Below are 13,678 nucleotides of genomic sequence, written 5' to 3'. Positions count from 1 at the left end.
TCAAGCGGTAGAGTGCTAGCCTTGAGCTGAAGAGCTGAGGGACAGCGCCCAGGCCCAGAGTTCAGGCCCCACGACCAGACCAAAAAAAAAAAAAAAGAAGAAGCTCAGGGACAGTGCCCAGGCCCTGAGTTCAAGCCTCAGGATTGGACAAAAGAAAAAAGACATGAAAAGAACATGAAGTGCTGAATTCACCTCCCTTCTGAAGGGAGGAATGGGATGGGGAACAATGGAGCAGAACAATGGAAGGGGTGACATTGTACTTAACAAAATTAAATATATGTATAAAAGTCTCCTGAAAATTAAAATTAAGATAGCCAAAATGAAGAATTCAAAAAAAGAAATAAAAAGCAAAGTTGAAGAAGGTTCTCAGGAAGAACACAAATGCAAAACTGATGATGATGACAGTTATTTCGACCCTACAGATACACCAAGTACCATGAACCAGGTAAGGAATTAAACTTCGTGAATAATACTTTCTAGAAGGAAATTATTATCTTCAAAATGGAAACTAGAAATATTAATGGATCTGTGTAGAAGACCAAACTGACTTGAAGCTTGCTGAAATATATATGGAAAATGGAAAGGAAATGTACATACACATATCCAAGACATGAAGTCTCCAGACAAGCCCACCCAGGAACAGATGGACAGAAGCTTTACCTTTTTTTTGGTTGGTCATGGGTCTTGAACTCAGGGCCGAGGAGCTGTCTCTGAGCTCTGTTGCTTAAGGCTAGCACTCTACTACTTTGAACTACAACTCCACTTCCAGTTCTTGAGTGGTTAACTGGAAACAAGAGTCTGTTAGGGACTTTTCTGCCTGGGTTGGCTTCGAACTGAAATTCTCAGATCTCAAGCCTCCTGAGTAGCTAGGATTACCAACAGGCATGAGCCACTGGTACCCACCTCAGAAGCATTATCTTTTAAAAATCCACATGAAAACATTTACAGATGAACTTATATGCTGTCTTGGATTCCCCACAGGAAACTACAGGAACTTGTTGAAAATATAAATGAAGTGAAACCAGCTAGCTTGAGACAGGGTCTCCGTATGTAGCCTAAGCTAGCCCTGAACTCAAGATCCTCCTGCCATGCCTCCCAAGTACTGAGATTAAAGGTCTGTACTGGCTTTCCCAGCTGGTCATATTTTTTTTTCCCAATTCATGATTATTTTCTTCATGCAAAGAAACCTAGGACTTAGGCATACTTAAAAGTCATATCTAAATGTTAAAATGTTGTTTAAGTTATAAAATGTTAAACATGAAAAAATACCTTTCCAGTCCAAAATAAGCAAATACTGGACTAGATATAGGTAATTCACTTGGTACTACCCTCTCAATTGGAACACTGAATTTTCTAACTTATGACTGTGCTGTATTCATCAATGAAGTATCTTAACACACTGCTAAAGATATTCTTCAGTTAAAAATCTCTTCTGCCTGTAATCCTAGCTACTCAGGAGGCTGAGATCTGAGGATTGTGGTTCAAAGCCAGCCAGGGCAGGAAAGTCAGTAAAACTCTCATTTCCAACTAGCCACCAGAAGACTGGAAATGGTGCTCAAGTGGTAGAGTGCTTGCTTTAAGCTAAAGAGCTTAAGGACAGTGCCCCGGCCCAGAGTTCAAGCCCCACGACCTACCAAAATAATAATAATAATAATAAAGAAAAAATATCTCCTGACAGGGTCCTGGTGGTTCATATTTGTAATCCTACCTACTAAGGAAACTGAGATCTGAGGATTCCGGTTCAAAGACAGCCAGGTCAAAAAAGTCTATGAGACTTATCTCCAATTAAGAACCAAAAAGCTTAAAGTGAAGCTGTGGCTCAAGTGGCAGAGTGCCAGCCTTGAGAGGAAAAAAATCTAAGGCATAGTGCTCAGACCCTGAGTTCAAGCCCCAGTACTGGCCAAAAAAAGAAAAAAGAAAAAAAGTCTATCCATATTTATGAGTCCTTCTTCAGTCTATGTATCTGACAACCACTTAGTATCATATGAAAGAATGTGAGGAGGAAGTAAATGAAGTGTCAGAGATGAAGGAAAGAGGAAGTGAAAACCAAAGCCTTATTAAAAATTTTGCCTGGGGTTGGCTACACTGAGCTTAGGACACAGCAAGGAGCTTTTTCTTCATCCTTCCTACAAAAGCATAGCCACGCTCTTACTCCTACAGCATGATTCGTCCATCCCGTAACATTGTTCAATATAGTCAAACTTCTAAACAAATCAGATTTTCTTTTTTGTCGGTTGTGGGGCCTGAACTCTGGGCCTGGGCGCTGTCCCTCAGCTCTACAGCTCAAGGCTAGCACTCTACCACTTGAGCACTACTTCTGGCTTTTTCTGTTGAGTTGAACCCAGGGCCTCTACCACTAGGCCACCTTCCCAGCTCACAAATCAGATTTGTAGGTAGATTTTTGTCATTGTTTCAGAAACACTGGCAAAATAACAATAAAATAACAATAATAATTATACTCCAATGAGGACAATATGAAAAATAAAACACAGAAAGCCTTGTGGACACTAATAGTGCCTGCGTCAGCACTTTGATATGGCTGCTACAGTGAGGGTCGCCTTACCCAGCTGGTTCTTCATGCCCATGAGCACAGAATTCATGTGCGCTCTGGATGCATACAGCTTGTTCACAGCCTTCCTAGACCTTATCATCTCCTTGGCCAGAACCACACAGACATCCTTCTGGCCCTTCTTGGCAGCATCTTTCACAGACCGCTTCACTTTTTCTTCTTCTCTTTGAATGTCTAGAGAGATTGAGAATAGAAAAACTCATATATACTTGGAAAAAACAAGTAGGGGAAGGTATTTATTATTTGTAGAAACAAAATTAACCAAAGCAGTTTAACAGTAAAAAGAGGAGTATAATCCTATTATACCTGACAAAAATAAAAAATGAAAGCCTTTTGTGAGTTTGTCAGACACTTATTGGTGCCTGTACCAAGAAGCTTGAAATGCATTCTAGAGCTTGTTATAAGTAGCACTCTCACAATTATGTGGTTTATAAATAGTTTGTAAAAACCTGCAACTTGACTAGGAATGTGGCTAGTGGCAGAGTGCTTGCCTAGCATGCATGAGGCCCTGGGTTTGAATCCTTCGTACCACATAAACAAAAATAATTTTTAAAAACAACAAAAAACCCTGCAACTTAAGAAAAAATCTGAATATATTCAAAGTATTGTATCAGCATCAACTAGAGGTAAAATATGTCTGTGTTATATGATTTAAAATCAGTAGACTGTGTGGCTGGGAAGGTGGCTCAGTGGTAGAATGTTTGCCTTGCATGCATGAGGCCTTGGGTTTGATTCTTTAGCACCACATAAGCAGAAAAAGGCAGAAGTGGTGCTATGGCTCAAGTGGTAGAGTGCTAGCCTTGAGCTGAAGAGCTAAGGGAAGAGTTCAGGCCCCATGACCAACCAAAACAACAACAACAACCAGTAGACTGTTTTCAACTTTAAAAACCAATAGTATCATTGGGTGATTATGGCTCAAATGGGTAATCCTAGCTACTCAAAAGACTGAGATCTGGAGGATCATGATTCAAAGTCAGCCTGGACAGAAAAGTCTAGGATTCCATCTCCAAAATAACCAGCAAAATGCCAGGCTGGAAACATGATTCAAGTGGTAGAACCCCAGTCAAGCAAACAAGCCAAGCCATGTATGAAGCCTTGAGTTCAAACCTTAGTACTGCCACTGCCATAAAACAAAATACAAAAACCCTGTGGTATAGCTTCAATCTCCAGTACCACAAACATACACATATACAAAATTCACCATATTACTTATTCTTAGGTATACACTTCAGTGATATTAAGCCTATTCATATTGCTAAACAATAAGCATTGTATCCATCTTTAAAACTTAAAATCTATATCCATTAAACAATCCCTTCTCCTCAGTCCCTTTTAATCATGCTGGCTCCATGAATCTATCTATGCTAGTAGTTCATATAAGTGGAATCTACAGTATTTTTTTGTTGGCTTCCATCAATTAGCATAATGCCCTCAAGTTTTATCCATATGCAGCATGGGGCAGAACTTTCCTCCCTCTTCAATAATATTCAAAATGTATACTCCATACTCTGTTGTGTGCAACTTTTAGCTATCATCAATAATGCTAGCTACTAATATATATATATATATAAAGTATATATGTGTGTGTGTGTGTATATATATATATATATATATATATATACATATATAAAATACATATATATTAGGCAACAGTGGCTCACACCTGTAATCCTAGCTAAGATTGTGGTTTGAAACCAACCCAGGCAGGGAAGTCCATGAGACTCTTAAATTCAATTAACAACAAAAAAGCTAGAAGTGAAGCTGTGGTTCAAGTGGTAGAGCATTAGTCTTGAGCAAAAAAACTCAGGAACCTCACCCAGATCCTCAGTTCAAGCCCCATGACAATCACCAAAAAAGAAAAAGAAAGAAAAGAATATGTATACACACAAGCTAGGCAGTGGTGGCTCGCACCTGTAATCCCAGCTACTCAAGAGGCTGAGGCCTGAGGATTGAGGTTTAAAGCCAGCCCTAGCAGGAAGGCTGTGAGATTACCTCTAATTAAACAGCAAAAAGCTGAACTAGAGGTGTGGCTCAAGTGGTAGAACACCAGCCATGAACAAAAAGCTAAAGTACAGACCAAGATGTTCTAGCCTCAGTATATATATATATATACACACAAATAGTTCTTTAAGACTCTGCCTTCAATTTTTGTATACATAAAGTAAAATTGCCAGATCTTATGGTAATTCTACTTTGATTTCCTATTTTCCCAGCAATGGCATCATTTTTACATTTCTACTAACAATGCCCAAGGGTTTCAATTTTACCACATCTTCATCAACATTTATTTTCTGGTTTTTTGTTTCTTCCTTTTGAATTAGCAATCTGCTAGGCATGAGGTAATATTTCCTACCAAGTTGGTTTTAATTTACATTTCCTTAACTAAACATTGTTTCATCTGCTTGACTGGCCCTGTATATAGCTTCTTTGGAAAATGTCTATTCAAGTCCTTTTGCCCATTTTTGAACTGCATTTTTTTGTTTTGCTTACTTTAAGTTTTAGATGTGTTCTAAAACTGTAAATATTAATATAGTAATTCCTGATTACATGATTTGAAAATATTTTTCCCATTCTAGAAGCTGTCATAATTGTGCTGATAGTGCCCTTTGATGTGCAAAAACTTTAATCTGGCTTGATCTCTAGCCCTCACAGCTCTATTTCCAGCTTTTTTTTTTTTTGTAGTTTAGTGGAGGTAAGAGTCTCACAGACTTTCCTGCTTTGGCTACCTTGGAACTGTGATCCTCAAATCTCAGCTTCCTGAGTAGATAGGATTACAGGTGTGAATCATCAGTGCCAGGCTCCATCTTTTTTTTCTTCCTATACTTTTAGTTTCATCTCCAAGTATGCCAAACCCAATGTCATGAAGTTTTGTTCTAGGTTTTAATAGTTTTAGCTCTCATGTTTAGGATGATGACCCACTTTTAAATTTTTAGCTATGGTGCTAGTTAAGAGGGCTCAACTTCACTATTTTTATATTGGGAGGTAGGGAGAAAAAAACAGAAGCAGCCCTACATTGGGCTCTATTTTTAACATAATCTTATCCCAGCTTTAAGACTTTGAGGAAATTAACTATGGTTAGGTATGGTAGAACACATATGTAATGGAAGAGCCTGGCAGGCTGGGGCAGCAGAAATATAAGGTTGAGGCCAGCCTGGGCTACATAGTAAGGGGTGGAGAAGTGGAAGAGTTGAAAAAACCCAGGTGTAATTATTTTGGACATCACAGCAGCTAGAAGGCCCCTTAGGCCTTCCATCTGGCCTCAGACTACATTTGAGAATCCTAGGTTGGAGGAAGTACTGTTTTCATTCCTCATTCCTGGTGGGACTGTTGGTGACCACACAGTAATAGAGACCAAGCAAGAATCTTGATGGGCTGGTGATATGGCTCAAGGGTTAGAGCATTTGCAGAGAAAGTAAGAAGCCCTGAGTTCAAACCTCAGTACCACCAAAATGACCCAAGAATCTTGAGCTCCATGCTCAGGAGGCTTATTAAAGAGAGCTCTCTGTGTGCAACTCAGCTCTGTTGCTGGCAGCACACACTTGCAACTTTATTTTTCTTCCTATCAATTTATAGTCTTCTCAGACCCATTTGTTGAAAATTCTGTTCTCTGACTGAATATTCTTTTTTTTGGGGGGGGGGGTCCAGTCGTGGAGCCTGAATTCAGGGCCTGGGCGCTGTCCCTCAGCTCTTCAGCTCAAGGCTAGCACTCTACCACTTGAGCCACAGCGCTACTTCCGGCTTTTTTTTCCTGCTTATGTGGTGCTGAGGAATCGAACCCAGGGCTCAAGCATGCAAGGCAAGCGCTCTACCACTGGGCCACCTTCCTAGCCCTGATTGAATATTCTTTTAATTTTTATTTTTTACTGTTATTATAAAGGTGATATACAGAGGGGTTACAGTTACATAGGTCAATTAATGAGATCATTTCTTTTTGGACAATGTCACCCGTTCCCTCACTCTCTCCCAGTTCCACTGAATATTCTTAACACCCTTGCAGAAAATCAGCTGACAATAAGACAACGTGGTTTTACTTCTTTGTTTTTTGTTTTTGTTTTGTTGTTGTTGTTTTTTGGTCGGTCATGGGGCTGGAACTCTGGGCCTGAGTGTTGTACCTCAGCTCCCTAGCTCCTCAGCTCAAAGATAGTGCTCTACTGCTTGAGCTACAGCACCATTTTTGGTTTTCTGGTGGTTTACTGGAGATAAGAGTTTCACGGCTTTTCCTGCCCGGGCTGGCTCTGAACCGTGATCCTCAGATCTCAGCCTCCAGCATAGCTAGGATTCCAGGTGTGAGCCACCAGCGCCCCATTTTACTTCTTGGTTTTACTTCTTGACTCTCAATTCTTTTCCATTTGTCTACTGATGTATCTTTACACTCAGTATCGTGTTTTTTTTTTATCTCTGCAGTTTTGTAATTAAATTTAAAAATCAAGAAGCGTCTTCTAACTTTATTTTTCCTTTTGAAAGTTTGGAGTTTTGTTTGATCTTAAGATTCCAGATAAAAAGATGTAACTAGCAAACATGAGGTTAAATGTAACCTCAGTATTGCCAAAAAAATATCTGGATTCCAGATGAACTGTAGGAAGTCTACCTCTACAGCATGGACATTTGAGCCATACCTCCATTTGCTAGTCAAATGGAGATAAAAATCTCAAAGATTTGTCTGCCCAGGCTGGCTCTTCAAATCTCAGATTCTTGACTAGCTAGAATTACAGGCATGAGCTAAGAATTTATTCTTATGCATTTTAAAAACTGCATTTTCAGAATATATAAGGAAAATAATTTCCTTTCCTTTCTTCCCTCCCTCCCCCCTTTTCTTCCTTCTTCCTCTCTCTCTCTCTCTCTGGTTGTTCAACTTGAACTCTGGGCCTGAGCACTGTCCCTCAGCTCAAGGCTCAAGGCTAGCACTCAACCAGTAAGCCACAGTGCCACTTCTGGTTTTCTGGTGGCTTGAGATAAGAGTCTCAAGGACTTTCCTGCCCCAGCTGGCTTTGATCCATGATCTTCAGATCTAAGCCTCCAGAGTAGTTAGGATTATGGCAGTGAGCCATCAGCACCCAGCAGACAAATGATTTTCTTATACTGAGGTATCTCTTAAGCATCTTTTAAGAAATCACACCATGTGTGTGATCATTAGCATTGAAAAATAAATGACAAAAAATGATGACCTAACATAATAAGCCAAAACCATTTTTACTAACCTTTGTCCATCTATTTGTCCTCTATTGTAGCTCACTGTGGGAATTTAGATATAGTTCTTGGCTCAGAATTGTGGCTTAGTGGTAGAGTGCTTATGTGGCATGCATGAAGCCCTGGGTTCAATTCCTCAGTACCACACACACAGAAAAAGCCAGAAGTGGCGCTGTGGCTCAAGTGGTAGAGTGCTAGCCTTGAGCAAAAGAAGCACAGGGACAGTGCCCAGGCCCTGAGTTCAAATCCCAGGACTGGCAAAAAAAAAAAAAAGACACCACATCAAAGTTGTCCAAGAATCAAATAGTAGAGCAATAGATGGCTTCATTGTTGACACATGACACAAACCACCAAAAAGCAACATAAGACACAAAACAGGTAAAAATAAAACACTGTCACTAATACCAGATTAATATAAAATCATTATATCATTAAATTTGCTACATTAGAAATAGTCACTTCAGAATTATTAGGTATAATTTACAAAGCTCCAAAAATAACAGCACAAACCCATAAATATGATAGGCATTTTAAAGATAGCAACAGAAAAAAACCAAATGTAAGAAATATTAATGCAAAAGCAATTAACCAAAATGTTTTCATTCCTTTCTGATTTCCTTTTCTGTATGTTGTATAACTATTTTCCTTAAGAAATGTTTTCCCGATACTAAGCTTGAGTTTCTTTATTAATGACTATTAATGGTAAGCAACTGAAAATATCCTTGGAAGAGTTATGGCTTAGAAGACCATTTAAATGAACAAAAAAGCTACAGCTATCAAGGAGATAAATTTAAAGAAACAAGGTATGGTGATATACACCCACAATTTTAACACTAGAGAGGCTGAGGAACAAGGATCAGAATTTCTAGGCCAACATGGGCTACCCAGTGAGGCCCTGTCTCAAAAACCCAACCTGAACATCATCGTCATCATCAAAATCATCAAATTTTAAAAACAGGGAAAAAGAATGTAATGAACAAAGCACAAAAAAGGATTGAAAATGCTTGTGAGATACTAACTAAATTTGAGATTTTAAAAGTGAAATTAATCAACTATGCTAATATCACTGTACATTTTATTTCATGTTATAAGCTACATTTACTTTAAGCAAGCTAAGCATGAAAATTACTTCCATTTTCTCACAGATTTCCATTTCTAAAATGTGTCATGCCTTGTACATATCCAAGTTTGTATTTGGTGTGTTTTTCCTTCAGCCTATAATTTCCTTTACATCTCTGATATTTACCTTTGAATGATAGTTTCACTGGATATAAAATAACATTTTTTTCTTTAACATATTAACAGATATTCTACTTTAGAGTATAGATTCTGATAAGCAATTTTTTTAGCTTTTCCATTGTTTCCTGTATATACTTTTTGGAGTTGGGTGTTATTAAACTTAGGGCTTTAGGCATGCAAATACTCTCTCAGGTACATCTTCAGTCCTTATTCCCTATATTTAATGTTTTTTTTACTGGCTTTCTTTGTTGAGTAAGGTGATCATACTATTCTTTGGTATGGTTTTCACTGCACTTATCTTGTTTGGGAATGGGTGTTCGGCTGGGCATGAAATTTTCATCATTTCTTCTGATCTCTGATTCTATTCCTTCTGAGATTCAAATTACAGATGTTAGAACAGTTGATATGGTTCCACTGGTCAAAGAAGCTCTGCTGGCCGGGTGCTGGTGACTTACACCTGAAATCCTAGCTATTCAGTAGGCTGAGATCTGAGGAGCATGATTCAAAGTCACCCTGGGCAGGAAAGTCCATGAAACTCTTTTTTTTTTTTGGGGGGGGGGTCCGGTAGTAGGGCCTGAACTCTGGGCACTGTCTTCAGCTCAAGGATAGCGCTCTACCACTTGAGCCACGTTGCCACTTCCGGCTTTTTTCTTTTGGCTTATGTGGTGCTGAGGAATCGAACCCAGGGCCTCAGGCATGCAAGGCAAGCACTCTACCACTGAGCCACCTTCCCAGCCCCTCCATGAAACTCTTATCTCCAATTAACCACCAGAAAACCGGAGTGCTGCTGTGGCTCAAGTGGTAGAGCACTAAAGTGGTAGAACTGAATTGCTCAAGGACAGAGCCTAGGCCCAGGGTTTAAGCCCCATGAGCAGAAGAAGGGGAAGGGAAAGAGGAATAAGGGGAAGAGGAATAGGGAGAAGGGGAAGAAGAGGGAGGAGGAGGAAGCAGCAGCAGCTCCCGCTGGTTTTCTTTGTATGGCAGTTTAGATAGTCTGTGTTACTATCTTTAGTTTTACTGATCATACTTTTTAGTGGTTATCTAATCTGTAGTTAAAATCATACAGGGAACTCATTACATCTCTAGATGTTGAATTTTGTTCTTTAGTATCTTCTTTATTTATCTCCAGTTCTTGTTTTCCTTCAAATCTCCCCAAATACTTCCTAACATTGTTTTATTCATCTGTTTCTGGGTCTATTTCCCTTTTTTTTTTTTGCAGATTTTTTTTTTTTTGACAGTCTTAGGGCTAGAACTCTGGGCCCAGGGGCTGTCCCTGAATCCTTTTGCTCAAGGCAGGTTCTCTACCACTTGAGGCACAGCTCCACTTCCAGCTTTCTTTTTATTGGAGATAATGTAGCTTAGCGGTACAGTGCTTGCCTAGCATGCATGAGGCCCTGAGTTCCATTCTTCAATACCACATAAACAACAAAAACAAAAATAACAAAACAAAATTGCAAAAAAAAAATATGTCTCAAGGACTTTCTTGCTCTGGATGGCTTCCAATTGCAATCCTTAGACCTCAGCCTCCTGAACAGCTGGGATTTCAGGTGTAAGCCACCAGTGCCAGGCTTGAATCTATTTCTATTGTCTAATTTTCCCACCAATTTGGGGTAAGATTTTCCTGTTTCTTCCCAGGTTTTTCTTTTCCCCACCCAGTCAATGGCTCCATTTTTGGATGTGTGAAGTTCATAGTCTTCCATTACTTTGGTTGATAACTAAGTTCCCTAAAAACAGCTTCCAGACTTATTTTTAAGTTTATTTCATAAGTGTTTATGGTGCCCTTATTCTTTGCATTTATATTAAGATGTGACTTTCCTGGTAGTTGCTCTGTTTCCAGCCTCTTGAAATTTCACTCTAAGCAAGCATATTGCTTAGATTAGTACTCACGCAAAAACTCAAATGGTTGAGTTCTTTCTCTAGGTATTTTCCTCTTTAATACCTTTCAACTCAGCGCAACTACCATTCTCTGCTTTGGAATGCCATCCCATGAGCTACACTGCAAAAAGCTAGAACCATATTGGGGATATTTCTTTTCTTTGTAATCAGAATCCCAAAGTGCTAGTTGTCCAAAATAGTGCTAGTTGTCTTGCTTTTCAACTTTTTGTTTACAATCAAAACCAGTTACTTCATCATGGCTGGAATGGTATTCTCATTTCCTTTTTCTTCTTTTTTAAATGGTGGTACTAAGCCAGGCACCAGTGGCTCATACCTGTAATCCTAGATACTCAGGAGGCTGAGATCTGAAGATCACGGTTCAAAGCCAGTTCAGGCAGAGAAGTCCGTAAGACTCTTATCTCCAATAAACCACTAGGAAACCAGAAGTGGTGCTGTAGCTAAAGTGGTAGAGGGTTCGCCTTGAACTGAAGAGCACAGGGACAGCATCCAGGCCCAGAGTTCAAGCCCCACAACCGACAAAATAGATAGGTAGGTAGATAGATAATAAAATGGTGGTACTTGGGTCGAACTTAAGGCCTTGTATTTGCTAACCAGGAGCTCTAATATTTGAGCCACTTCATCAAACCATTTTTTTTTTTTTGGGTCCGGTCGTGGGGCCTGAACTCTGGGCCTGGGCGCTGTCCCTCAGCTCTTCAGCTCAAGGAGAGCGCTCTACCACTTGAGCTACAGCGCCACTTCCGGTTTTCTGGTGGTTTATTGGAGATAGGAGTCTCACGGTCTTTCCTGTCCGGGCTGGCTTTGAACCGCGATCCTCAGATCTCAGCCTCCTGAGTAGCTAGGATTACAGGCGTGAGCCACCAGCGCCCGGCCATCAAACCATTTTTGGGTTAGGTATTTTAAGATAAAGTCTTACTTTATCCTGGGCTTACCTAGACTTCGATTCTTCCATTTGTGTTTCTCTTTCTGAAAAGTCAGTTGTGCACCACTACATCAAGCCAGTGTGTTTCCCCCACTAGTTTGGATGACAGACACACTACTGTACCCAGCCACTGAGATGGGAGTTTCATGAACTTTTATGCCCAAACTAGCATTGAACTGTAACATCTTCCCAATAACGCTAACTTAGAAGTAACTATAAGCTTGAGCCACAGTATTTGGTTCTAATTCTTTTTAAAAGTTAGTAACAATAGAATACCTTTATGCTATTCTTCTCCAATCATATCACCTTAATTTCAATTTGTTTGAATTGAATTACAAAAAAAGCCATTTGTTTATATAGCAGAGGTTTTGTTTCCTCTTATAAGACATGTTTCTTTTAATTGTCTTTTTTATTCTGACAATAAAAATAATAGCAGGGTGCCAGTAACTTACACCTGTAATCCTAGCTATTCAAGAGGCTGAGATCTGAGGTTGGAGGTTCAAAGCCAGCCCCAGCAGAAGAATCCATGAGACTCACCTCCAATAAATGACTCAGAAAAGCCAGAAGTGGCTCTGTGGCTCAAGAGGTAGAGCACTAGCCTTGAGTACAAAGAAGATCAGGGACAACACCCAGGCCCTGAGTTCAAGCCCTAGGACAGGCCAAAAAAAAAAAAAAAGCAAATAATCAGGACATCTACAAATTATTAGAATGTGAATAAACTATCTTATGACATCTAGATAATTTTTTTTTGTTTTCCTGGTCGTGGGGCCTGAACTCTGGATCTAGGTGCTGTCCCTCAGCTCTTCAGCTGAAGGCAGCACTCTACCACTTGAGCCACAGAGCCACTTCTGGCTTTTTCTGCTTATGTGGTGCTGAGGAATTGAACCCAGGGCCTCATGCAAGCAAGGCAAGCACTCTACCACTGAGACACCTTCCCAGCCCCATAGATGACATTTTTAAGAACTGAAGTGAAACATATCAAGAAAGTATAGGACAGGAACACAGAAAAACAATTTACCTCTTACTTGCCGGTCGATAACTCTCATTTCCTTTCGTATCTTCAAGGACCATTCATTAACCTAGGACAAATTTTAGGTAAAGAATTTCAAGAGAAACAAACACTTAACCAATTTTAAACAATTTTGATTAATTCTACTTTTTAGACACAAAATAAACTATTTTCTTCCTCAACACTTTACTCATAGTGCACAGACATTGCAAGTTTGTTAAAGTTCCCTAAATGAAAGCAGGCAGGAAGAAGTACTCAGGAGTATGGTATTCTGCAGTTACTCAAACCATTTTTTCCTTTTCCGCTGGGATTTGAACTCAGTGCTTGAAGATTATGCAATTTACTTGCTTAGCTGGTATTCTACCACTTAAGCAATGCTTCCAGCCAGGCTTTTGCAGGCTATTTTGGAGATGGACTCTCACAGACTTCTGACTGGCTTGGCTTCAAACCTTGATCCTCTGATCTTGGCCTCCTAAGTAGCTAGGACCATCAACATAAAGCACTAGTGCCCATAAACACTTTTTTCAGGAATGCATAGACAATGACATTTTTTTTACAAGCACAAGATAATCTTCTTTTAAATATAATTATTTCAAAAACTAGTTTATGTGTCATGTAAATTCATCTTTTCCTTCTCCCCTTTAACATTTTTTCCATTTTGCACAAAATATTCCATTAATCCACATCCCTTATTATCATGATATAATTCTCAGTAAGGAAAAACCCATGAAGCACTAATCAAGGAGTCAACTGGAAATACTGGTGTAGGTGTTAACAGTAAATAACTCTGATTATCAAATTTTAATGGTAGTACTGGAATTTGAACTCAGAGCCTTGCAAGCTACCACATCCCTAGCAC

General features: G+C 39.5%; 1 protein-coding gene across 1 annotated transcript in view; it reads right to left on the bottom strand.

Moving 5' to 3' along the window:
- Window positions 1-13,678, bottom strand: part of Chmp3 (charged multivesicular body protein 3) — a 41,261-nt gene that overhangs the window by 13,957 nt on the left and 13,626 nt on the right. The window contains exons 2-3 of the mRNA XM_013035519.1: window positions 12,829-12,889; window positions 2,564-2,743 (exon numbers count right to left, since the gene is read on the bottom strand). Of these exons, the coding sequence (XP_012890973.1) occupies window positions 2,564-2,743; window positions 12,829-12,889 (241 nt within the window). The remainder of the gene's footprint in view (window positions 1-2,563; window positions 2,744-12,828; window positions 12,890-13,678) is intronic.

This window comes from Dipodomys ordii, unplaced genomic scaffold, assembly GCF_000151885.1.
Source record: "Dipodomys ordii isolate 6190 unplaced genomic scaffold, Dord_2.0 Scaffold214, whole genome shotgun sequence".
NCBI classification, from domain to species: domain Eukaryota; kingdom Metazoa; phylum Chordata; class Mammalia; order Rodentia; family Heteromyidae; genus Dipodomys; species Dipodomys ordii.
The sequence above is the reverse complement of the archived record's forward strand: the minus strand, read 5'-3'. Positions and strand labels throughout refer to the sequence as shown.